At 45.0% G+C, this 26,125-nt stretch overlaps 1 protein-coding gene and 1 long non-coding RNA gene across 6 annotated transcripts in view; one reads left to right on the top strand and one right to left on the bottom strand.

Moving 5' to 3' along the window:
* The window catches only part of LBP (lipopolysaccharide binding protein), a 45,021-nt gene that overhangs the window by 11,280 nt on the left and 7,616 nt on the right, over positions 1 to 26,125 (top strand). For 2 of the 5 annotated variants that reach the window (XM_045520948.2, XM_045520947.2), the window contains 9 exons: positions 1,427 to 1,518; positions 2,023 to 2,199; positions 3,558 to 3,617; positions 5,625 to 5,792; positions 7,029 to 7,096; positions 7,636 to 7,678; positions 8,446 to 8,509; positions 9,328 to 9,404; positions 23,416 to 23,715. In XM_045520948.2, coding sequence (XP_045376904.2) covers positions 1,427 to 1,518; positions 2,023 to 2,199; positions 3,558 to 3,617; positions 5,625 to 5,792; positions 7,029 to 7,096; positions 7,636 to 7,678; positions 8,446 to 8,509; positions 9,328 to 9,404; positions 23,416 to 23,700 — 1,034 coding nt within the window. In that variant the 3' untranslated portion in view covers positions 23,701 to 23,715. Of the gene's footprint in view, positions 1 to 1,426; positions 1,519 to 2,022; positions 2,200 to 3,557; positions 3,618 to 5,624; positions 5,793 to 7,028; positions 7,097 to 7,635; positions 7,679 to 8,445; positions 8,510 to 9,327; positions 9,405 to 9,593; positions 10,057 to 11,250; positions 12,060 to 23,415; positions 23,716 to 26,125 lie in introns of those variants that run through there. The other 3 variants (XM_045520950.2, XM_010960737.3, XM_045520949.2) reach the window with 3 other exon arrangements.
* Positions 12,167 to 13,228, bottom strand: LOC141574049 (uncharacterized). The gene is made up of 2 exons (XR_012500618.1): positions 12,994 to 13,228; positions 12,167 to 12,459 (listed from the first exon to the last, which is right to left on the bottom strand). It is a non-coding gene; the product is annotated as an uncharacterized LOC141574049 (long non-coding RNA).

The raw sequence follows: 26,125 nt of genomic DNA on the forward strand, positions 1-26,125 counted from the left end.
GAGAAAAGTGCTTGATCATAAGCAAAGAGTTTAAAGAATTTTCACAAACTGAGCACACGCATGTACCAACTCCCAGATCAACATACAGAACGTGACTGACCTTTCACAGCCCCATCATGTCTTCCTCTGTCCCTCCCCACCCCTCAAGGTTAACCACTCTCCCAACTGCTCCCAGCAAACATCAGTTTTGCACTTTGTACATGAATGGAACCATATAGTAGAGTCTTTTATCAAAAGCATAAGACTTCCTTTTTTCAGCTTTAAAATAGGAGGTCAATCCACATTGTTGCATGTGGTGAGTTCATTCATGCTCCTTGCCGTGTAATCCACCGTGCCCAAGTCCCTCCATTTATTTATCTATTCTACTGTTGAAGGCCACTTGGATAGTTTCAGCTTTACACCATTGCAGACAGTGCTGCTATGGATATTCCAGCTCACGTGGACGCATGTCTTGGGGTCTATATCCAGGTGTGAAACGTACACAGTTGTTCTTGCAGCTCGTATAATTTCAGCGTTAGCAGACCCTGCCGTAGTTGTAAAAGACCTCACTTTAATAGCTGTGGAGTATTCTGTCTCACAAATGTGTCTCCGTTTGTTTAATAAGTCCCCAGCTGCTCGGCAGGGGAGTTTGCTGCCTTCCGTTGCCACTGCCAACAGTGGGGCAGGGAGCACCCCCGCACCACCTCTTTGCCCGCACACGTGCATGCACCCGGAGAACAGCCCTGTGCAGGTGGAAGTGCCGGGTCTAGGTCCACATGTGAAGTTTGCAGGAACAGTCTTGACAAACTGTCTGAGGTCTCCTCCGATGCCGTGCTCTCCAGGTTCCCCACACTCACCTGCTGACATTCCCCCATCAGTGGAGGCCCAGGTGGGCACAGACACCCCAGTGCATGTGACACAGAACTCCCATCCCCCAGGGCCTTGGAGAGGCATGTCCTGGCCTTCTTGGTTATTTGATTTGTGTTGATAGGAAGCCAGTTTTCCCAAAGATCCAGGGCTCAGTTTTATTCTTGGGGAACAATACCTTCAGTTGCAATCCTGCAACTGAAGGATTTTCCTGATTATATGCCCTTTGGCATGAAGCTCCAGGTGTGGAAGGGCTGCCAGACCTGAGCTCCTCCTGCCCGTAGGATGACTGTGTGTGTGCATGTTTGTGTGTGCTTGCGTGTGTGTGTGTGTGTGTGTGTGTGTGTGTGTGTGTGTGATTCTGGAAACTGCTCTGGCCCCAGGCTAAGCGTCCCACCACCCACATCATCTATCTTAATGAAGGCACTCTTTGCCCCAGCACTGGGCCGAGTGGAGGGGCTTAGGGCAGAAGGTTAAGGCAGAGGGGCTCTGAAGAAAGTCACAGAGAGTGTGGGTCAGCCAGAGCCCTCACCCCTTCTCCATCGCCTGCCTCCTAATTCTGCCCCTCCCTGGTTCACAGTCACAACAGAGATTGACGATTTCATGGGCATTGATTACAATTTAATGGAAGCCCCTCGGGCAACAGCCCAAATGCTGGAAGTAATGCTTAAGGTAAGGGTCCTGGGGCAGGGGCTTGGGTGGGTCCATTCCCTCAGGGTCAGCCATTTCTTGGGGCCTCTTGTTCCCCTGGCTTCAGACCTGTCCTCATCCCCCCCAGTGGTCCCCGCTGTGTGCAGGGCAGGATGATACGGAGTGGTGGGGAGTGTTCCCAGAGCCAGGACCCTCCCCCAGGTGTCTTAGGCCTCAAAACTTCCCCTCCCCCTTCTTCCCCTCCTTCACCTTTCTCACCATGCAGATGAGGTCTGTCAGAGCTGGCCCTCAGTGGCATATAGGACCAGGAGGTCCTATAGGTTAATATACCAAAGCTTCTGGGGAACTTTGAGGAATGCTGTAGATACACTTTGACCCAAAGAAAAATATAATTAATGGTGGAGTTTCAGGCAGTGCCTTCAGTCCATGTTCCCTCATTAAGCTCTATAGTTCACTCCCTAGCTCAGAGGTCCAGCTCTGGAATCGACTTTGAAAAGTTCAGATGGACTCTATTTCTCTCTCCAGGGTGAAATTTTTAGCCGTGATCACCGCTCCCCAGTTGCCTTCCTTGCTCCTGTCATGAGCCTTCCTGAGGAACACAGCCGAATGGTCTACTTTGCCATCTCTGATTATGCCTTCAACACAGCCAGCCTAGCTTATCACGAAGTGGGGTACCTGAACTTTTCCATCACAGATGACATGGTGAGAATCATCGCAGAACAGCCCTCACAAATGACACTGTAGCCTGGCCTTCCTTCCTTTTTTCCTTTCTACTCATTTACATCAAGGAAATAGCAAATTATGACTAAGAAAAAAAGATCAAGACCAGGAAAAAACGTAAGTTAGCACAATTCTCCTTTTCATTTTAGCTGCCAGGAAGCTCAAAGTCAAAGTTCTTTCTCCTTTATAACAATAGTGGAAGACTTTGCGGCTTGTTTGTGTTGTACTTTTCCCTCCAGACTAGATCTGTTATTCTAATTCATATTTTCTCTTATCCTGATGGTTTGTGGAGGCTTGAAAAAAAAGATTTTAGTAAATGAGGCAGGATAACAGATACACGGATAAATGCATAAAGTTAAATAGACTAGGAAATAAAAAGTAAAGCACAATTATGAAGACACTGGGCCCATAAATTGATTTTTTTTAACCATAAATCTGGGAGCTTTCTGTAGCCAAACTAGAAGTGGTGCGTGATTTAGTACCATTTCACAGTGAAAAGGAGAGACAAAGCCTTCGTAGCGCTTAGCTCTAAAACAACGTCTCCAATGTGGTTTTGTATAAAGGATACTAAATTTTATAGTGGGTCATAGCTTTAATATTTCTCCAGTTTCTTTAGTATTTCTGAGTTTTAGATGGCTGTTTCTTTGTTTAAAAAAAAAAAAGCTCTTTGTAAAAGCTGAGGTCTCTTGAACAACATCAGGACGGCGGGGAAGACACAATGCCGTCCATATTAGATGGTCCAGCTGACCCTGGTAATGAACTGGGCACTGGCGGTGATGGATGGAGTGACTTTTTGTCTTTGGAATGATTTCTCACCCACGCCCAGGCCGTTTACTTCTATTGTCATGTTTGAGTCACCCTCCCCCGCTGCAGCTCTTTCTTTTAGTGGATGGGATTATAATAGCTGTGTTTTATTGAGCGCTCACTATATGCCAGGCCTTGGGCTAGATGGTTTGTACCCACCATCCCATTTAGTCCTCACAATGACCCGATATGTGGGGACTATGCTTATCCCCATTTTGCAGGGGAGGAAGTTGAGGCTCAGCAAGGTAAACGCAGTGGCCTCAGACCACACAGTCACAAAGCCAGGAGCCAAACCTAGGTCTGTGTGACTGCAGATCTCACCCTCTGAGTGGGTCCCACCTGTCACCTACACCCCAAGGAGAACCCCGGGACTCGTGTGTTTATGGTGAATGCAGGACAGGCATCTCGTTGTTGCCATGGTAACCCTGGGCAGTGGAGTAGCTCTGTTATTGAACATCCGCCCACCTCCTCCTCCCTCTTCAGACCTTCAGCTCCAGTGGCAGCATCTAAAACTTCTCTGTGTCCCTTCGCTGCAGGTTCCACCTAACTCTAACCTTCGACTGACCACCAAGTCCTTCCGCGCCTTTGCCCCCCGGGTAAGTCTTCCCTTGGCCCTCGGGGAGGGGCGGGGTAATGAAGACTGAGCGCCCCCTAGACAGCCTTCAGGGGTTTCTCTGTACAACCTCTGCGTTCCTCTCAGTTTCTCCAAGAATCAGAAGGCCAGCAGCTGCAGGTTCGGGGGCTTATTTCCTTTCGAAGTCCGAGTATCAGAGACCTGAGCCCGGTATCTCGCGGGACCACAGGCTGCCCAGTCTTTGATTGGCGAGCTCTGACAATCCCAAGGAAAGCCCACATTTCCCACAGACATATCCTAATTAATGACACCAAACTATTACAGAGGGTGTACTAGGGGCCAGGCACCATTCTTGGTGCTTTAAAAAAATTTTTTTTGAATGGATAATAAATTCTCATGGTTCAAAATTCAGAAGAAAAAGATTAAAGTGTGGAAAGTCCTACCCACTCCTGTCCCCTAAGCATCCAGTTCACATCCCCGGTCTATCCATATTATCAGATTGCACACATCTATGTATATACAAACAAACTCTGTAAAAAATGTTAAAAAAAAAAAAAAAGGAGAAGAAGAAAGAAAAAAACAAATATTGTGTGTCTTTCCCCTGTTTTTTTACACAAATAGAGGCATAGACACACACCAGTTTGTATCTTACATTCTCCCTTACTATACCAGGAGACCATTCCATGTAGGGAATAAAGAGCTTCCTCACTCTTGTTTTCTTGGGAATCCAGTCTGCTTTCATATTAGGGATTGACCATAGTCTGTGTAGCCGGTCTCCCATGGAAGGACACGTTTCCAGTCTCTCGCTACATCAGTGTTGCAGTGAATAACCTCATAGCTCTGTCACTGCTTAGCTAAACTCTTCATGGGCCGCATCTCACTTAATCCCACGGAAATCCACCTGTCCTCTCCCCTCTTCCCTACTTTCTGAGTCCCCCCAAGACACAGCTCAGACAGGCGGTCATATTTAACATTCCAGGCAGAAGGCTTGAGGATGGCTGAGAGGAATTATAACAGTGGGAAAATTGTTCAGCTTCAAATCCTGCAGTGCCTGGGTCATGTCCTTCCATAAGGCGCCCCCACAGTAGGCCCTTTCTTTCCCTGGAGCCCCACAACAGCCCATCGTGCCTCTATATTGTTGGTACTGGCCTTGGAGGGCCCTTGGCCGCATCGTGGCTCCAACATCCCTTTTGCCCCAGAAAGAGGAGAAAACTCTTCCTCCTGCTTCCTGCTCACATCATCATCAACCTGACAGAGAAGCAGCTCAGCCCACTTTCTTCCAGAAGTGGTTTACCTCCTCAACCTTCTAAACATCTCTCTCTTACAATAGATGGTAGATTTTATTCCTGCACAACCAAAAGGTTCACTGTTGTTCCTCCACCAACTTCCCCCCAAAAGGAATGATCTTGCCCCCAATTAAATTTTAGTGAAACAGAAGATTGCCAGCACTTTTGAAACGGTGGGGTCTAGGTGTGTCATATTTCAAAAACATTGGTATCTAGTCTTCGCCTGTGCAGTTACCTGAGTGTGATGAGAGTGGGGAGAAACAATAGCTCTCATCCATTGCCCAGGGAGGGGCGTGGAGTGAAAAAAAAAATCAGCCCAACCTTTATGGAGAACAGTTTGGCAACACCTGGCAGAAGCTTTAAAAATATCCCTGCCCTTGTACTCAGCAAGTCCACATCGAGGACCGTATTCCCCCAAATAATAGCCGAAGGTACACGGCGGGGTGATTATTAAAATGGCAAAACCTTGGAGACAACTTGATGCTCAATAGGGTTAAATCAATTCAGTACCCATGCATGCATGATGGAATGCCATGCAGCCATGACATAGGTGGTGCAAACTCCATGTGTCTGACGTGGAAAGATGGCTAGTTATACCTGTAAGAGAAAAAGGCACAGAGCATTTTGTGGAAATAAAACCGACCAAGAAGTGTTCTCAGCTTGATCTGACTCCTTCAGGGTTCAGAAACATAATTCTCTTCTGCTTCTCTTTTCTTGACATAATCTCTTCATTCTGCCCCCAGTTAGCCAGGAAGTACCCCAACATGAACTTGGAGCTCCAAGGAGCGATGGTCTCTGCGCCGTCCCTGAACTTCAGCCCTGGAAATGTCTCCTCAGCCCCCCAGATGGAGGTTGAGGCCTTTGTGCTGCTGCCTAACTCCGTCAGGGAGCCTGTCTTCCGGCTTGGTGTGGTAAGGGGCAATGCCTTCGCAAATGCTTTTCCCTTTTCCTGCATGCTTTACCCCCCTTTCACCATCTGGCTGATTCTTTCCCATCTCAACTTAAGTATCACTTCCTCAGATAGGCCTTCCATGATTGCCTTTACCCCTGATCTATTTTAGGCCCCTTGTCTTTTTTTTTTTCCTTGTAGCACCCTATTATTTTTCCTCATAGGACTTATTATAAAGTTACTTATGTATCTGTTTGCAGGTTTATTTGTTTAATGTATGTTCATCCCACTAAGTGAGTCTGGGCTATTGTGGGGAGGAAGGCATAGTGGTCTTTGACCTGTTTGCTCCATCTGTATCTGACCCCTGAAGACTACATGTCCCAGGCTCCCTTGCACTCTGATTTCTAGCTTAGCAATGGAAGGCACTGTCAGGAGAATGGAAGGTGGGAGGAAGGAAGAACCCATAGTATTTTTTCCTGTCTTGGACAGAGACTCAGGTACTAACTGTATTTCCTCCATGGTGGCTCCCATAACTCCATCTCTTCCCTCTGTTCCTCCAGTCCTGGGGTGGTAGCAGCTTCCTGCCTCGGCTAATCTCTCCAACCCTTTTTTTGGCTTCGCAGCAATGCCATCACTTGTGTAACCAATCCCCTGTATTAAATTCCCTCTGAGTTAAATATTGAGAGTGGTGCCTCCTCTCTCAACCAACCCTACCTAACAGCAAAGGGATTCAGGTTTTGGGGGGTCCTGCTCACTGGATGGAGAACTTTGCTGTCTTGTTCCTGGTTTGAAACTCAACAAGACAAATTTCTGGAAGTGTAATTACTCCCAGATGTCATGTCTGCAATTGGATAATTCTTATTGTTATCAAAATTGTTGTTAAGATATTTTAAATTAAAACATAATCTATTATTCTATTTGTATTTGTATTACTAGGGCTGAATCTTGGCCCTGAGATAGCTAGAAATGATCCCTTTAGAGATCTCCTGGGATAGGCTTCCACACCTTCTCTTGGTAGTCTGTTCACAAGTTTAATTGCTATTATAGTCAGCAATTCCAAGTAAAAAATGTTCCAGTTCAAACTCATCTATTGAGCACCTATGATGAGCCTTGTGGGAGTCTACACTCCAGTGGGCCAGTTCCTGCTTTAACCCATTGAGATGTTTGTTTAGAGGAGACAGCCGGGTCTCATAGCTATCCATCCTGTACACGACAACCTCCCTCATTTGGACCTATTTCTTTCTACTGGAATTTCCAGGCCACTAATGTGTCTGCTACATTGACCTTCAACACCAGCAAGATCACTGGGTTCCTGGAGCCAAGAAAGTAAGTCAGCCTCCTGCCCACATGAGGGCCCTTGGCTGGGCTTCCTCCATCTGGACATTGTAGCTGATTCACTGTAGCTGGTGGTGGGATGTGACCAGATGCCCCTGTCAACATTAGGGGCCCACCATTTCGGAAGGAAACTTACATTTTATCCCACTTGGCCCAATTCTTTTGCCCCATTGGTCCTGCCTCCACAAACTTCCTTTCCACATAACCCCCATTACTACCAAATTTCTAAAGAACTTACTAATGCTACTGCTTTCTTAATCTGTGAATTTTACACATCAGCTATACTGACTTCCTGAAATTGCAGAGGCTGTGTTCTTTTACACTGCACATTTCCCCTCTGCAAGTCTTCCCAATAAAGTTGTATCATTGTTTTTGGTTCCTCAAATATCTTTTCACTCCCACCCCTACCACATCCTTGGCCCTGTGCCTTCTCAAGTCGGTATCTCCTTTTTTCTGATTAACCCCCACGTTGCTTACATTTCCTATAAGCGTAATGTCCACATCTCTGAATCTTCTCTGATTCATTATAGGATACAAGTGGAACTGAAAGAATCTAAAGTTGGAGTATTCAGTGTAAGTTATTATTGTTTTTATTTATGGAATGATTGGGGCAGTAATTAATTTAGAGTGTTTAATGCGATAGCACCATAATAGAAAATAGAAAAAGAGAAGAGTTACTCTGTGCCCTAGAAAAGCATAGACGCTCTTGAGGACACGAAACATAGGGCAGAAGAACAGTTACCTCCCAATATAAGACTGTATAATTAAGTCATCTATTGGACAGAATTCTTTTAATTGCAAGGAATAGAAAGCCAATTAAAAATGTCTTAAGCAAACAGGAGGGATGTATAGGGTCATATAACCAAAAAAAAAAAAAAAAAAAAACTAACTAAACTAAACTAAAGCTAGAGGTTTCAGGCATAGCTGGATCCAGGTGTTCAAATTAGTGTATCAAGCATCTCTTTCCAAGGGAAAGAAGGGGGAGGGGCAATAAAATAAAATTTTGTATCATATAGGTAATTTAGGAAAATATTTTCACTGAAAAAAAAATTTAATACTAAAGATAAGACTAAGCCAAACCTTGATGTTCTTCCTAGAGGAAAGACAGTTGGGTGTGTAGTCTTCCAAATTTTTCTATCCCTTTGCACACATATAAATGTGCATTTCAAAATAGTTTAATTTTATAAAGTAGCAGCATGATGTAGGTATCTATCTGAAATTAGCTTTTTTTCAAGCCTTTTGCCATGTCAGCACATACAGAACCACCCCACCCCCAAGGTGGCTCTGTGGACGTTTATTGGTGCATGTGGTTACAGTGTACTTCTCCTGTTCTCCACCAGGTGGAGATGTTGGAGGCGCTGCTCAACTACTACATTCTCAACACCCTCTACCCCAAGGTCAATGGTAAGAATCAGTATGGATTTTTCCAAGTCAAGAGTAGTCACTGCTCTTTGACGGAAAGAACACTGGAAACGTGGCTGTCCTGCGGGCTGTGTGACCTTGGGGGAGTCACTTCTGTTCTTTGAGCTTCAGTGACCTGTCTGTGGCATGGGAGTATTAAAGTCTATCTCTTCTCCCTCCAGGGCTCTGATGAGGGTTGGGGATGGGGGCAGTTTTTTTGCAGCACAGGAAACCTCCTCCTAAGAGAGAAAGAGGGGCTTGCAGAAGTGCCACCCGCAACACCCTGAAAAGACAGGTGAAAGACTGAGGACCAAGTTAATACACAGAGCACAAGGCAGCTCACCTCTAAATTCACATTTCCCAGTTAGTTGCCAACTCCCTAGTCAAAAAATAAAGCATAAAGACCTAAACCCTCTTTCAATGAGATCCTGGTTCATTTGGCTGCAGTAGAAAGCAGGATGCGGGTGGAGGGCAGAGAGCAGATACCCTCTAGCTTCTTACCATGAGTGTCTGCTGCCCCACCCTCGCCACTGTCTCCATGTAGCACCACAGCTGAGAACTCAGGCCCCTGTGTCAGCCTGCCTGCGTTCAAATCCCGTTCTTCCACTTTCTAGCTGTGTGACCTAGGACAGGTTACTTGGCCACTCTGTGCCTTGATTTCCTGATCTGTGATAAAGGAATAATAATCCCGTCTTTGGTGATAATTAAATGGGAATATACTATGTATAGAATTTGCAGAGAGGAACTTTTTGGGGGTAAAATTTCATCTTTAATTGTTATTTATTAACAAATTTCTCTCCATACTGTGTTTAAACCTCCAGATAAGTTGGAAAAAGGCTTCCCCCTCCCTCTGCTAAAGCAAATTGAGCTCTACGACCCTGTTCTCCAGATCCACAAGGTCAGTGGGTTCAGGGGGGCTCTGAGGATTTGGGGAGAGGGGCTGGTGAGCTTTCCAGGCTCAGAGGTCATATCTCAGTGGGTGGGACCCAGCCCAACCCTGCAGCAGGGAAAGCCTGGACGGGGAGTGGGGGGGGGGGGGTGCTCAAGGATCAGCTAGATGACATGAAGCCATTCACGTGTCCTTCAGAAGTGGCACCTCTATGGGGCAGGAGGGAATTGACACAACCTCGGGAACCTCAAGATCAGCTCATTTTGAAAATACAGCCATCTTAGACATGCCAAAAGGGCAGGTTCGGAAAGCCATTTGTAAGTTTTTAAAATTTCTTCTAAATTCTTAAGAATTCTAAATTCTTCAAAGAAGAAGTTTTCATAGATACATATGCTGTTCCTTGTAAACCCATTGCCTGCCCCACACCCACGGCAGATTTTTGGTGTACTTCCTTCTAGGCTTTTTGTTTTCTCAGCATTTAAAAAGAAGTGTTTGTTTTGGATTGTTGCCATTGCTAGTCCTCAGACCTGTTTTCTTTCTTTTTTTCCCCTCCATTGCAATGTAGTCTCCTCTCCCTGCTCCCTCCACCCCCGCCAATGTTAAAGACTGTCCCATCCATGCGAAGGATCACAATTTACTTAACTATTTGAATACCAAGGAATAGTCTGATTCTTTACTCTCCACTATTCTGACCAAGTATTTTATGGTCCATCTGTGCCCCATGGTTCAGGTTATATTTCTAGAACAGCATCTGTATGGTAGGATGGCTGGGTGGGCAGTCTTGTGAGCATTCAAGGAGATGCTGCTTTGCACCTGGTACCTCATCAACATCCAGCAAATATCTCCTAAAGAGTGACGGGCAGCAGAATGATCAGGAACATTGAAACAGTGATGAACTGATACATTTAAAAAACAAATGTGCAAAGCCCTTTTGGGCTCGGAAATACTAACATCCAGCCATCACTGAGAGTTTACAAGGAGTGAGACAGATCATTGTTCAAAGCAAGGATGGAGGGAGAATTCGTGTAGCTGGCCTCAGTTTTCTCTTCTGTAAAATGGGATGTAGCCCAAATCTCACTGGGCTCTGGTGAAGATTTGAGCTTCTAGCTCAGTTTGGTACAATGGAAGTCATTTAGAAGATTTGTTACAGTTGACCCTTGAACAACACAGGTTTGAAATGCCTCAGGTCTGCTTATATGTGAATTTTTTTCAATAGTAAATACTAGGGTACTGCACCATCTGCGAAGTTGGTTGAATTTGCAGATGCAGAACCATGGATGCAAGGAACCGTGGATAGGGAAGGCTGACTATAAAGCTGTATGTGGATTTTCCACCTGCGGAGCATCAGTGCCCCAACCCCCATTGTTCAGTGGCCAACTGTATATACTATCATATTCATTTGCGTTTTGAGGTCAACTCTGCCCGTGTGTATGACCACCAAAATGCAGCAGATGGGTCGCTGTGGGAAAGAACTAGACTTTCCTTTGAGTTCAGAGTTCCCGCCCCTTTAGTGATGGAAACTTATAAGGAGGTAGGAGAGTAAACCTCAGAAGCTCACAATTTTGAGTTTTTCTCCAAGGAGAGAGAATTTAGGTGACACAAAGGACATTTATGAGGCCTGCCAGGAAGCAGCAGCTTGGGAAATGACAGATAAATTGCCACCTTAGAGAACGTAGCTGGCAAAAGCTGTGCTTTATGGAGACCTTGGGGACGGAGTTACACGCTCGATTTATGCGCCACACTGGTTTCTGGCAGAGCTTGTGTTTCCCCAGACGTGGGCCTCCCTTTAAATCAGAGATGCGTCTTCTGGGATAGAGGATGCTTTTACCATCCTGTCCTGTCTTGTCTCTCCTAGGACTTCCTGTTCTTGGGTGCCAACGTCCAGTACCTAAGAGTTTGAGGGCAGGGTGAAAGGCAGGGCCTGGAGGCCACAGCTGGACTGGGGAGTTGCATCTCCAGATGTGCAGCGTGTTCCTGGGGATTCTGGGAGGATGAAGACGTTTCTGTTATCAGCTCTGGGGGCCTGGCCTCTGCGCCTACACTCCTCCTTTTCAGCACATGCACCCTCACCCTCTGTGACTCTGGACTTTCCCATCAGACCGACTACGCCCCCCCCCCAACACCCACCTCTGCTAGCTGTGTACTATCTTTAAAAGCAGACACCTTTTTAATTGACCATCAGATTCCTGTGCCTAGCAGAGTGCTGGCAGTTAGTAGGCCCTCAACAAATATTTATTGAGTGGCTCAATGAAGGAACCACCTGATACTCTAGCTGAACCTCCCTACTGCTCACCCTTTTTTGCCTAAGGGGGTCTTTGGACCTCCAAGACTGGACCCTAATCACACTCGCCTTTTTCATCTTCCGCTGCTGTGGGAACCTCAGTGAGAGAACAAGGGATTCTGTTCCGCACTCAGCCCTGAACTTGGCACTCATGCCTGCTCTTAAGGTGCTTGTCCATCCCAGTTTATGGGCACTTCACGGGCTTATTTCATTATGTGCTCCCTCCCTCCCTTCTTGCCTGCTGAAGACACAGGAGCCACTGGGTCTCCTGGAGCAAAAGCTCAGCCTCCTGCTGCTTTCCCCATCGAAAGGGGTATAAATTAGGAGGAAATGGATCTGTCTAGGTTTTGGTTCCGACCCAAATAAAGAGCTCCAAGCCTGGAGGAAGAGACCTTGATTTCTAATTACTGAACAACCCACCTTTGATCAGTCATTGAAGAGTCATTTCCAACTTATGTAGTTGGGCCCCCGGGGACTGGGCATCAAGAGGCTCATTTGATTTTTTTTTAATTGTGTTAATGAACAGATGGATGGAGCTGCCGGCTAGCAGATAATTCACAGGGAATAGACCCATTTACCCTGTGTGTGACAGAGATGCGTTCCAAGATGGGACAATGTGCTGTCACCCAGCTGGCGGAGGGTAAGCCATGGCTTCGCCTTGTCCCTTTTGTTCACTTGTCTGCCGCCATCATCCATCCCTGTGATGGACTGTGAAGAGGTCGGCTTCATCCAGCACCGGCCATGTGGCCTCGGGCAGGTCCCTTTCCCCTTCGAGGTCCTCATCTATAAAGTAAGGATGATGATGATAGTAGTAGGCATGCCCTAGGGCTGTTTTAATGATGATAATGGGTAGCCCATGTTAAAGGACTTATTTAGCCATAGTGGACATTCGATATCTGTTGGCTGGACGTGATTACTGAGCATCTCCTGTTTGCAGGCACTGAGCTGGTCAGCCCGGGGGAAAGCTGTCCCTCCTCCGCTCTTCACTGACCTCCCCACGAACCCTCCTTGTGGTTACACACTATTCCACACTTGTGTGTGTACAGGACAACTTCCTCTTTCTTAGACGCATGGGATTTCCTGGTGAGGATATACTACAATTTATGTAACCAATCCCCTACTAATGGGTCCTTAGTTTGCTTCCAATGCTTGGCTTTTATAAATGAGGAGTCCAGCTCCTCATTTTAACCAGAGTCCAGGATGTTAACCCAAAATGGAAGTGTGATTTCTGAAACCCCACCATAGGCAATTACAAAGGCTTTTCCTGACAGGGGAAGCCGCCCTCCCCACACCAGCCTTGGCGCCCAGACAACTCACTGCGGTCTCCGAGGGGAGTTGCGGTCAAGGTTGCATCAGCACCCCAGCTGGTCATGCTCGCTGCATATTTACTGTCCTATCCCAGAAGCCTTCATTCCTAAGTCTCTTTACCTGAGGCCTTGGGCAGAGGTCTTCAGACGCCTGTGCCAAGGACTCTATCAGGAAGAGAAGAGGGGCCCTTGAAGACATTTTCCCCACAAGGACTCGTACTCACTACTTTTCCACTCCCAGCCCTTCCCTACTTCCCTCCCTGCCACCTTCCTGGTTCAGAGTCCAGAAACCTGCCAGTGGCTTCTGTCTGGGGAGATGAGCCAGTGAGATGAACCCGACGTCTGCACGGAGCTGCCTGACCCACAGGGGAGGTGGATCAGGGCCGTTGGGGCTTTTCCTGGTTTGAGCCTCTTGCTTACGCTATCGGAGTGCGCAACTAAATGCTTCACCGTGGTTTTCACCTGCTGTCGCCTTAATCAGCTACTCTGACACCTGGCAGCCCAGCTCCCTCTCTAGCTCGGCTGAACCCTTGAGATAAATAGTGCTTCAGTGAATAAATTTATCCATACATCATTTCTTATTCATACAACCACGCACACAGGAGCAGGTATGTCCATGAAGTAAATGTCCAGAAATGTAATCCAGTCATTTAAAAAGACTCGTGCATTACTTCAGCAATTGGCTATTTGCTCACAGTCTCTCCTCTCTCACACTCTGCCCTCCTCCTGAGGTGGTGCCTGAGCACACAGGGGAGGGGGCTCACATGGAGTCACGGCAGCGGCGTGGGGAGGGTTGTGTAGCAAAGAATTCAACTTGGCTCAGACAGAGGTCTGGTCTTTGTCTTCAGCCCCTGAGAAGTCATCACTAAGTTCTTGGAAAATCCTGCCAGATCAGTGTCTTTGTCTACCTGGAGGCATGGGCCATGCCAGACAGTTAATGGGGTAATCTATGGTGCAAGGTTTGAGTCCCATGGTACCATCTGGACCTTCAAAGGGGCTGGAGACATGGTCACCCACGTGGGTGGTCAACTGTGCCTACAGATGGAGCCACCAAGGCTTCGCTGAGCATCCCCCCAGTTGGCAACAGTGTGCATGTTGTCACATTTTGATGCCAGGAGAGTAGGGACCTCCACAGGTCCACGGGGAGGGGCCAACTGGAAGCTCAGCCTTTGGAACTTTCCTGGACTCTGTCCTACGCGCCCCTTCCATTGGCTGACGTTAATCGGTATCCCTCCCCTTTAACAAACTGTAACCACCAGTATAACAGACTTCCATGAGTTCTGGAGTCCTTCTTGCCAATTATAGAACTTATGAGCAGTTTGGGGGGACCCTCAAATTGACTATTGGTGCTAGAACTGCTCTTTTTGGTTTTACAAGTGCTGTGTTGGTCAGGATTACTAACTGCAAACTTCAGAATCCACTCTGGTTAGTATAAGCAGGAAGGAGGTTTCAGCCTCTGAGGCTTTGAAGACCATCAGTGGTGCAATGACCCCTGTGTATGTGTCTTCGGTCCAGACCTCTCTTCTGAGATTCCAACCTGTCCCCTTACTACCGGCTTGACGCCCCCCTCGAGCTGACTGGATTTGGGGGCTGCACCTGGCTCCTATGACATAAGAATCTGTCAAGGTGTCCGGAGAATTTCCCCTGGAGTCTGGTGCAGAAATTCCCCCTGCCTGCTTCTCCTAGCCCGCAGAGGAACCCTGGGAGTAAAACCTAGCAGAATGGACGGCTGCTTTATGGGTGACTAAAGTGATTTCCCACCGGGCACCACTAAAGAATCTGGACCTGGAGTCTCTCCTTCCCTTAGAGAAGGCTTTCCTCCCACCTGTGGCGACCCCTTCGTGCAGAGCTGTCATCAGAAACCCTAGGGACAGGGAGACTGGTTTTAAAAGGATGCTCTCACCACTGCTATCTTATCTGGGGGTGTAGGGGCAGGCCCAGAGCCATCACCTTTATCCCCCAGGCCCAATCAAGCTCAGTTTTCTTTCAGCCCCACCCCTCCAGCCCCAGCTAGCTTTCTAAGACCTGTAGTTCAATCAAGAGTGACTCTCTAAGAACTCCCCCTGAGCAAAACCACTTGAAGAGTCAACAAAGAATTACCTCTCCCCACCAAAAATTGAAAAATAAATAAATAAATAAAACTTTTAAAGAGTCAACATAAAATGGTTCAAATGAAAAATACAGACAAAATCCAAGGGTTCTTCTTTAAATATTTGGTAGAATTCTCAGTGAAGCCATCTGGTCCTAGGCTTTTCTTTCAAGGGAGATTTTTTTTTTGATTACTGATTCAATTTCCTTACTAAGTTATAGGTCTGCTTGGATTTTCTGTTTGTTCCTGATTCAGTCTGGGTTGGTTGAATGTTTCTAGGAACGTATCGATCCATTCTTCCAGCTTACTCATATAATCGTTGGCAATGGTTCATAGCAGTCCCAGATCATCTTTTTTATTTCTGTGTCATCATTTGTGATGTCTCCTCTTTCACTTCGGATTTTATTTGCATCATCTCTCTCTCTTTTTTTTTTTTTTCTTAGTCTAGCTAAAAATTTATCAATTTCATTGATCTCTGTGAAGAACAAGCTCTCAGTTTCATTGATCTCTGTGAAGAACAGGCTCTCAGTTTCATTGATTTGCCCAGCTCAGTTAACCCTTTCTTTCCCCCAGCAGGGGAGGGTATAGCTCAGTGGTAGAGCGCATGCTTAGCATGCACGCAGTCCTGGGTTCAATCCTCAGTACCTCTGTTAAAAAATAAGGAAATAAACCTGATTACCTTCCCCACACAAATAAAAGAAAATGTGTACCTGTCCAGACCATAATAACCAAATAATCTCTCCTAGTTCAGAATTCTAAAAGCTTGTTATCAGCTCTACAGTTCATTTAGCAGTTGATCATGGGGCACTGTGAACTGCTATTTAAATATTTTGTTATCTAACTTCTCCTGAGTTTTATGTCTAACCTGGGTAAGTAGATTATACTTTCCTTGAGGGCAGGAAACAGATATTACATGCCTTTATATCACCCATGGCTCATTGCGGTACTGAGTCAGGCACTTAATATGTACCTGGTGATTTGATTTGAAGTCTTTTGTCACTTAACTTCATTTTCCAATTTTTTCCCCAGCTAGGGGCTGCCCTAGGTCCTTTTCACGTAGCACCTCCAATTGAGTCTGCTGGTAATTATCTCCAGATCTTTGCCTCTGCTGTGCTCACATGCCCAATGCCCTTGCATTTCACTTTTACATCGTTCCTGTTCAGATCCTGCAGCTCCCCAAAGGATATCTCACCATGTTCTCGTTCTTTCTGATGGGTCGAAGCCCTCTGCTGGGGCTCCAGAGGGCACTCAGGAGGCAGATGAGCCATGAAATGTTAAATCAGGAGGGTGTAAACCCAGGTCAGCTGGAAACAAGAGAGGACCTGGAGGGCCTACACTTTAGGGGATATTCAAGGGCTGCGGGGATGGAAGCCTGGTAAGTGAGATGACTTTTACCATAGTTACCATAGTTACTATTTTGGTGAATATCCTTGACAACTTTCCATCTTAGGAGAGCCTGAGCATGGTTAAGGTCATGCAGAGAGAGAGTATAGAGTGGGGTGGTTTCAACAGAAAAAGTCCCTTTAGCTCTAATATTCCATGATTCGAAGTTACTTACTGGTATGAGTTGAATCATGTCCTCCAAAAATGCTGTGCTGAAGTCCTGACCTCCATACACATAGGGTCTTGATAGAGGTAACCAAGTTAAAAAGAGGTCACTAAGGTGGTCCTTAGACCACTGTGACTAGTGTTCTTATGAAAGGGGGAAATTCAGACAGAGTCAAACACACACAGAGACAGATGATGACAGAGGCAGCTATCTGGCTAACGCAGCTTCAAGCTAAGGAATGCTTAAGGCTCCCAGAAGCTAAGAAGAGGTCAAGAAGGATTCTACCCAGAGTCTCAGGGGAAGCATGGCCCATGGATACCTTGATTTCAGACTTCTGGCCTCTGCAGCTGTGAGACAAACTTCTCTTGTTTTAAGCCACCCAGTGCATGGTATTTTTTTTTACAGCAGCCCTAGTAAACGAACACATTTACCTTCTCCATGCTTCCTTCCTCTCACCCATAAAACGGGCCCCTAATGTCAACCTCACAAGAGTGGGAGTGTTTCTGCTGAGATAAAGATACCAATGGGTTTTAAATTAGTCATGCAAAAGTCAGCTTCTCACTGAGTTTGCAAAATAACCACAGCTGTTTCAAGCATCCTTTTGAGAGAAAAATCTTCCAAAGTGTTCCCTGGGAGATGGCCTCCCACGCTGCCATGTTCTTTTCTTGGGAAAATATCCCAGACTACTCAACTCCCTCAGGACCAACCCTGCCTGCCCTTGTGAGTCTCAGATGTGCTGAGGCAGCGAATCTTATGGTGGTAGCTGCTGAGGTGTTCAATTATTTGAGAAAATTCTTTTTGCTTCCATTAGGATATTCAGTTTCCCCAATCTATGTGCCAATATTCACAAATATTTATTGAATCTGCACTATATGCCGGGTGCTGTTATGGTCCTTGGGATATATCCAGAAACAAAACAGACCCTCAAATCCTCACCTCTGTAAAGTTTATTTTAGTGAAGAGAGGCAACAAACAAAAACGTAATAGGGTAATTATACAGTAGATCAAGAGATAATAATGGTTATGGGAGAAAACAGAACAGGGTTATAATCCAACCTTTATTTTATTGCTCGAACAGTCCCGGCTTTAAGCCATTAAGGGCGACTTCAGGCTGGTGCCTGTATTCTTTCACTACGGCCCCATCATTTTTTGAGCCCTTCCTTACTCTCTCACAACATACTATGTTCCAGGCTCATATTTTACTTTCTGTGCCCAAACTCTAAAATTAATCATTTCTTCAAGGAACGTTAGTGTTTTTTAAATAGGAAAATGGTATTGAGAAACCACGACTTGGGCACCACATCTCTAGATGAGCGCATTGCTACTAGGACGCCATTGCCTTCTGAAAGGACAGAAGGGAGAAATACCTAAGGGGAGACTAACACATTCATACACATACCCATGTTTATTTCTAGGTTTGTCTGTCTGTAAATAATTTTAAAACATAGATTTATACTTATATTTCTGATTTCAGTCCAATGCCACGCAGGATTCACTCTAGCTCTTTCTTTACTTCTACCTTCTTTTTCTGGCAGTGAAAAACCTGGCTCTCACTATCCGCCACATATTTACTTTTTGTTCAATACTAGTATATGTATATTTACTAAATAGAGGACGGTATTTATGTGCACTTCTTTTGGTGTGTAATCCTACAGTATCCAGTCGAAATACTGGTTTTCAAAGTTACTTAGGCTAGTTTTTTTATTCTTCAGTGGCGTTACCTTCTTCACTTACAACACAGATTCATTTGCTATTTTTTGTATGCCATTTTGGGTGTCTTCCACGTAGCCTGGTTGGTTTTTGTTAATTGATTCTTTACTCGGTATGTGAAAAATCACCATCATTCTAAGAGTCAGGGCTAGACAAGAAGTTGCTCTCACAAGCACTCGGCATTGTCGGGGTTTTTAATTGTAGCCATCCTAATGGATGTGTAATGCTGTCTCATTATGTCTTTAGCTTGCATTTTCCTAATAGCTAATGATGTTGAACATCTTCTCATGTGCTTATTTGCCATCTTTATACCTTCTTTGGTGAAGTGTCTGCTCAAATCCTTTACACATTTCCTAATTGAATTGCTATTTTAATGTTGAGTTTAGAGAATTCTTTATATATTCTGGATTCAATTCTTTTGTGAGATATGTGATTTGCATATCTTTTCATTTTCTCGTGGCTTGTCTTTTTGTTTTCTTAACAAGGTTTTCACAGACCAAAAGTTTTTAATTTTAATGCAGTCCAGCGTATCAATTATTTTTCTTTTATGGCTTGTGCTTTTGGTGTCATGTCTAAAAACTCATCACCAAGCCCGAGGTCATGAAAATTTTCTCCTATATTTTCTTGCAAAAGTTCTGTACTTTTGCAATTTACATCTACGATTCACTTGGAGTTAATTTTTGCTTACAGTGTACAGTTTGGGTCGAGGTTCACTCTTTTTGCCCCTGTAAGTCCAGTTGTACAAATACTATGTGTTGAAAGGACTATCCTTTGTCCGTTGAGTTGCTTTTGTACCTTTGTCAACATCTGTTGATTAATGTGTGTGGGTCTATTTCTGGACTCTATTTTGTTCCCTTGATTTGTGTCTAACCCAATACCAACACCACTCTCTTGATTCCTGCAGCTATGTAATAAGTAGTAAAATCAGATAATGTGATTCCCCTAAATTTATTCTTCATTTTCAAACATTTTAACTAGTTTAGCTCTTTTGCCTTTATATAGACATTTTGGAATCAGTTTGTCTGAATCTACAAAAATTCCTGCTGGAACTTTGATAGGAATTAGGTTAAACCTCTAAGTAAATTTGGGGAGAAATGTCATCTTTGTTATATATTAAATCATCCAGGCCATGAACACATTCTGTCTCTCCATTTATTGAGGTCTTTGGTTTCATAACATTTCATAGTTTTCATCATACAGATCTTGTACATATTTTATTAGATTTATACTTAAGTATTGCATTTTTTAGAGCTATTGTAAATAGCATTGTGTTTTTAATTTGTTTTCAGTTGTTCATTGGCTATGTAGAAAAATATGACTGACACGACTACTTTTTGTGTGTCAACTTCTCACCATCTGGCTAGAGTTTGTTATTCTTTAACAGTATTACTGGATTCTACCTCTTAATCTTTCATAAAGAAGTTCGGCTTCAATATTCATAAATTAAATTAGTCTGTGAATTTCTTTTTGCTGCTTTGTCCGGTTTTGATGTTTGTCTTAGTCAGCTCAGGCTGCTGTAACAAAATACAATAGGTGGCGTGGCTTAAACGACAGAAACTATGTCTCACAGTTAGTTCTGGGAGGCTGAGAAGCCCAAGGTCAAGGTGCCGGACAACTTGGTTCCGGGTTAGGGTCCAGTTCCTGGCCTGCAGATGGTCATCTTGCTGTGTCTTTACACAGCAGCACTAAAGGGAGATGGCTCTCATGATTCTTTCTATAAGGGCACTAATCTCATCACCAGGGCTTCACCCTCATGAACTCATCTAAAACTAATTACCTCCCAAAGGCCCCACCTCCTCATACCATCATGTTGGGAGTTAGAGCTTCAACATGTGAATTGGAGGGGAGGACATAATACAGTCCCCTGTAATAATATTTAAACCCTTCATAAAAATAACTGGGCATTTTCCTTCTTTCTTTATGCTCTAAGAGTTTGATGAGCTTTGGAATTGCCTGTCACTTGTAAATTTGAGAGAAACTATGGAGCTGTCTTAAACAACTTCCTCAGCTACTGCCAATACTTCCAGTTATTAATCTGTTTAGATTTTCTATTTCTTCTTAAGTCAATCTCGGCAATTTGTTTTTTTTGAACTTATTTTGGTTTTAAATCATCCTAATTTTCAAGAGGGTTAACATTGCATTGTGCTAAATAAGCTTTCATAATTTTTCCCCTTACGCTTATACTGTGTAATATCTTAAGCAGATCTATGTATGCTGACATGGAAAGATCTACAAGATATAATGGAGGGAGGAGCAAGTCTCAAAAAGAGATAAACCATTTTTTAAAATAAGCTTTTATTTTGGAATTAGAATCTCATTGTTATATATAAAATGGATGTTGAATGGTCTGAAAGGATACCCACTAATATCTACTTGTAAAGCAGGAGGGGCCTGTCCCTTGGGCTTACTCTTTAGAGGGGCCGCTCATCCTCCCCCCAAGTGCCCCACACCCGCAGGGCACACACCCAGCTACAGCCTGAGTCTGCCTTCCAGACCAGGGACCCTGGAATTCCTTGTCCTCCTGAGCATGGAGTGTGTCACTGCTGTGACCCCTGCTAGACCCACCAGCAACCAAGGGGTGCTGTTTGAGGGGGTGTGTGGAGGAATTTGGGTGTGCAGGTTGGAGTCTCCATCTATGTGTGTACGAACCCCTTGTGGTGTAGACAGAGCAGGACATGGGAAGAAAATGGAAGCCCCGCTGCCATGCTCTGGCAAAGGAACTCTGGAGAGTTCAGGAACTGTAAATCTGAATCTGGTTTCCCAGGTGGATATGAAGGTATATTTGTCCAGGTAATGTTGCCAGAAAATGTAGGTTCTTGTCTCACGCAAGGAAGAATTCAAGTGCGAGGCATAGTAAAGTGAAAGAAGTTTATTCAGGGAGATACACGCCCCACAGACAGAGTGCGTCCCTCTCACTCAGAAGGTAGAGTAGCCACGAGGTGTGGGGGTGCTTAGTTTTGAGGGGCCAAGTCATTTCATATGCTAATGAGTAGGAGGATTATTCCAACTATTTGGGGGGAGGGGTGGGGACTTCCAGAAATTGGGCCCCACCTACTTTTTGGCCTTTTATGGTCAGCCTGGGAACTGTCATGGCACCTATGGATGTGCCATGAGGCTCAGGGTCTACTGGAAAACGAATCTTCCATCTTGGTTCTAATCAGTTTGTCCTGTCCTCAGTTGATGTCTCATTTCTTCAATGGTTATACCCTGCCCCCTTCCCTCCTGTCTCAGTAGGAGAATAGAACATTTTTAACTGCTTGTTAGCTGGATTTACAAAAAATATGCAGATATATGGCACGTGGGCCTTGGTTTGACTCTTGTCCTGGACCCCACAAATATTATGTAGGCCTGGTTAATCACATTGTCTGTAAGAAAGGAGGGACTTAAGGGGAAAAGGTGAGAGAAGTTGTTCTGGATTGAACTGTGCCCCACCTGCAATTTATATATTAAAGCCCTAAACCCCATTCCTGTATCTCAGCACGAAACTGTATTTGGAGACGGAGCCTTTTAATGGGGGTGATTAAGTTAAAAGGAAGCCTTTAGGTTGGGCCCTAATCCAAACTGGCTGGTGTCCTTGTAAGAAAAAGAAGCTCAGACACACAGAAAGACACAAGGGGCGTGTGTGCAGAGGGACGACCATGCGAAGAGGCAGCAAACAAGAGGGCAGCCATCTGCACCCCAAGAAGAGAGGCTCAGACGAAACCAACCCTGAGGGCACCTTGATCTTGAACTTCCAGCTTCCAGAGCTATAAGAAAATAATTATCTGTATTTAAGCCTCCCCGTCTGTGGTATTTTGTTATGGCAGCCTGCCTCTAACTTTTCACTCTATTTTTTCTTCTCATTTGACTTTTACTTCTAATGCATACGTATCCGTGCATTATTCATGTGATTTAAAAATACGTATTAAAATGCTCTTTTATCAGCCTTACCGTTCGTTTCTCATTCCTAATTGTGTCTTCTCTGCGTGAGGTCTTTTTTCCCCTTGATTAGGATGGCTAGCGGTTTCTTTATTTCACTGTGTGGATTTTCTTTCTCCTTTTTGCACAATGAATCAGCTCTTCCATTTATCAATTCTACCTTTGCTTTGTGTTTTGATTCATTAGTTTCTGCTTGTCTTAATCCTGCCCTTCTTTCCTTAGATTTATTTTGTTGCTCATTTCGTATCTTTCTGGGTTGAATGCATGATTCATTTGTATTTGTCTTCCTTTTTCTTTTTTCAGAAATACGTGTTTAAGACTAAATTTCCCTTTCATAATGGTTTTCGCTGTGTCTCATTGCTTTTGACACATAGTCTTTTCATCTTTCTTTTTTTTTCCCAACGTGGTTTGGACTTGCGATTTTGACTTTCTTTTGTTCTCAAGTGGAGTTTTCAATTTTGAGGAGGGGGTTTTTAAATTTTCCACGTGGTTGGGTTTTTGTCTCATTTCTCCTTTTTGTTTTAATTTCTGGCTTTATCACTTGATTGTCAAAGAGGTCTCTACTATTTCTATTTGGGGGAAAAGTACTGACATTCTCTTGATAGCCATGGTCAATTTTTGTAAATATTCTCATGGGTGTTTCAATGGCAGGTATATTCTCTGTTTATACAACCATTTGTTTACACAGTGCCATATTACCACTAATACCAGCCCGACTGGTTATTTGATTCAGATCTTCCATATTCCTTTGTGACCTGTGGCTCTTGGTAAAGCCCTTTATCCTGTGTAGGTCAGCTGATCCATCTCTGTTCAGCGGGCATTGTGCAAGGGTGATGTCGGAGTGTCATTCTGCCCCCTCTCTCCTCGCCTTGCCCTCGGCTTGCTGGTTTGAAATAGGAGCCCAGCTTAGAGGAAACAAGGATGGTAATGCTACAAGTTCCTCCCTGTAGCCCAGGTTCCCATCATCCCGGGGCTTGAAGACAGTCACAAGGTGTGACCGCCCCTAATTCTCTTGAGTCCACCTCTGCTCTGAGTTCTCATCTTTCCAAGTGAAGATGTTGGCCAGCCCCTTCCAGACCCTCTCACTTACTTTTAGGAAACCTGCATCTACTTAATATCTGGGAGATAGGTGGGGGCTCTGAACATCTTCCTTAAATGTGTTACAGATATCTGTGTCAGGAAGACATTGTTGCCGATTTGCCCAGTTCTGCCGCATTCATTACAGACGGCATGTCCTTCTGCGACTTGCTGCATCATCTTGTCTCTGCATCACCCGAGCCGTGTTGCGGGGGAGGTCACTGGGACTTTCCCTCTGCCACCTCTTCCTCCTCATACCCATTGAAGCCAATTGCTTCTGTCTCTTGCCACTTTCTATAAAAGCCAATAGATGGATCCTCACTAAATTGAGAGACTATGTGCTGAAGTGTCTGACTCAAAATAAAAGCTATTAACTTTGTGGATCCCTGGGGATAACTCAAAGGTCATTCTGAAACTAGACTTCAGCAGGAAGCCCGTGTGTCTGCTGATGAGGACAGACAAGGCATGTTAAGATACCGCTGAGAGAGAGCACAGTGGCTTCAATTGCCAGGCTCGAGGACCGAGAGATGCTCCCCATTGTGTCTCCCACAGGCAATTCGATGTGCCCTCTATGTAAGCAGCAACCAGACTTCCCTGGTTTAATAATATTCCTTTTATTTTCCTGAGCAACATCAGGGGGTCTGTTGAGTTGTCTATAAGCACAGTATTCTCAAATGTCCTTTGATTTTTCTTTACTGTTTTGCCTTTCTCTTTCTCCATTCCATTTTTCTTTTATTCCTTCTCCAGATCCCATAACAAATTTGTAAGCACCAATGTTTCTAATGTCCAGGAAGTATTTTTATGACTCCTTTCCTTTTTCTTTGATTAAGACCTTATTAGCTCACTCTTTAATCATAATTCTTACCTCCTCATTGAGGAATCTTCTATTTAATTTAACTGGCAGTTATCATATAAAAAATTCTTCATGTGTATTGGTCAGCTTCCACCAACTTATGCCACAGAACAAACAACCCCAAGATCTTAGTGGCTGACCACCACAATGTTTTATTTCTCATGCACATGACTGTCAGTTGCTGCTCTGTGCCAAGGCCTCTTCATTCTGCACACAGGCTGTTGGAAGAAAGGGAGGATTGAAATGCAAAGGGACAGATCTGCTAAATCTAATCCCTTTTAGAGGGTTTTTCCAGGAGCCCACCCCTTCCTGGTTCAGGTGTGTCACTCGGCAGCCTTCTACAGTGCAGGCAGCTACTCCAGCACGTGTTCCTCAAGTATAGAGCAACCTGAAGCACCCAAAGGCCAGTAGCCTTCCCAGCATCCCCACCTTTGGCAATTTGGTATTCAAGTGCCTCCATTGAGATCCTTCAGTGGTATGACAGAGGACAGTTTTCTGGCAAGTTCTACCAGCACAGACCTCAGTGACTTCTCTGCCATCCAGTGAACCACAGCTGTGCCCAATCCAACAAAGTCTGAACCTGGGAAAGGGGAAGCTCTATCTCAACCCTGAGAGTAGCAGCTGCTCCTTGTATCTGCTGCTTTACATGTATTCTTCAGAGTTCTTTTTACTTCTTCCTAGCCAATTCCTCATGACTGCAATCCCCTGGTACAGTCATTAATTCTTTATATTAAACTTTCCCTATTCGAATTACCATGCAGTTTTTCTCTCCTGATTGAATCCAGACTAATACACCCGCCCAGCATTAGTGGCTCAGGCTACTACCTTCGGCCAGGACTACCTTCCAGTGCTGGGAAATGTAGCTCGTTAGCTTGGCAGGTGGCCACTTTGACTAATCCAGGTTTCTGCCAGTAAGGAAGAAGGGGAGTTGAGGTCTTGCATACACAGCTAGCAGCATCTGCCTCGATAGCAATATATATCGATAAGGTTGCTTTCCAGCTCTCCCAGCTGCTCTGTTTTTTAGGACACTTCCCTTGACCAGACTCACTGGTGAAAATCTCCACCTGCCCACATCCCCAGGCTCATTTCACACCATCCTCCCCAATACCATGGATCCTTTGAAAATCCCCTCAATGCAAGCTCTTAGAAAAGGATTAAATAAGCGGAAACAAATTCAACAAGTATGATTTGCTCTGGTATGGGCATTACGCAGACTGAATGTCCCACAGGGTCCCCTCAGTCTTTGAAAGCCCCCCAGTCCTTCCAGCCTCTCAGCGTCTGCTAGACGGCCGTCCTGTTGGCCCTCCGTGTGCTGTGACCCATGTCATTTCTGCCTCCCTGAACATTTGATCCCCTCTTAATAGGGGGACTGCCCCACTGTCTGTCCCTTGCAGCTCCCTGCCTGGTTGCCCCGCCCCCCAAGGCAGGGAAGGGCACCCCCTCCTCTCTCGGGATGCTCCCATAGCTCCCAGAGCCTGTGCCTGCAAAGCAGATGTTATTTCTCCCTGTCCGCTCCTCCGACTCAATACAAGTTCCAGGCAATACGGAAACAGGAGGTGGTGACAGGGACTTGCTGTGTGAGCGTGGGGAGGTCAACAATCCCCTCCACAGGGGTAGCTGTGAGCATTAAATGAGAAAGCGCGAGTCGTGCTCGTCACTGTGTCTCACACACAGTACGTTCTCAGTAATGCCGGTTGGGGCTATTGTTACTATTAGTATTATTATTAACAGTTTTTAGCTAGTTCTTCAAAAAAAGAAGGTCTCTCATCTTGAGGAGCTTAGGAACCAAGTGAGCTCTGACCAATTTGAGGTATTGGGGCATCCAGAAAAGTCACTCTGAAGGGACAGGAGGGGAGAGCAGGAGACAGGCAGCTTAAGCAGCCAAGCTCAAGCTCTCCTGGCAGACGTTAGCTTAAATTCACAGGACACATTACAGTGAGATCTTT

This window comes from Camelus bactrianus, chromosome 19 (assembly GCF_048773025.1).
Source record: "Camelus bactrianus isolate YW-2024 breed Bactrian camel chromosome 19, ASM4877302v1, whole genome shotgun sequence".
In the NCBI taxonomy this organism is placed as follows: domain Eukaryota; kingdom Metazoa; phylum Chordata; class Mammalia; order Artiodactyla; family Camelidae; genus Camelus; species Camelus bactrianus.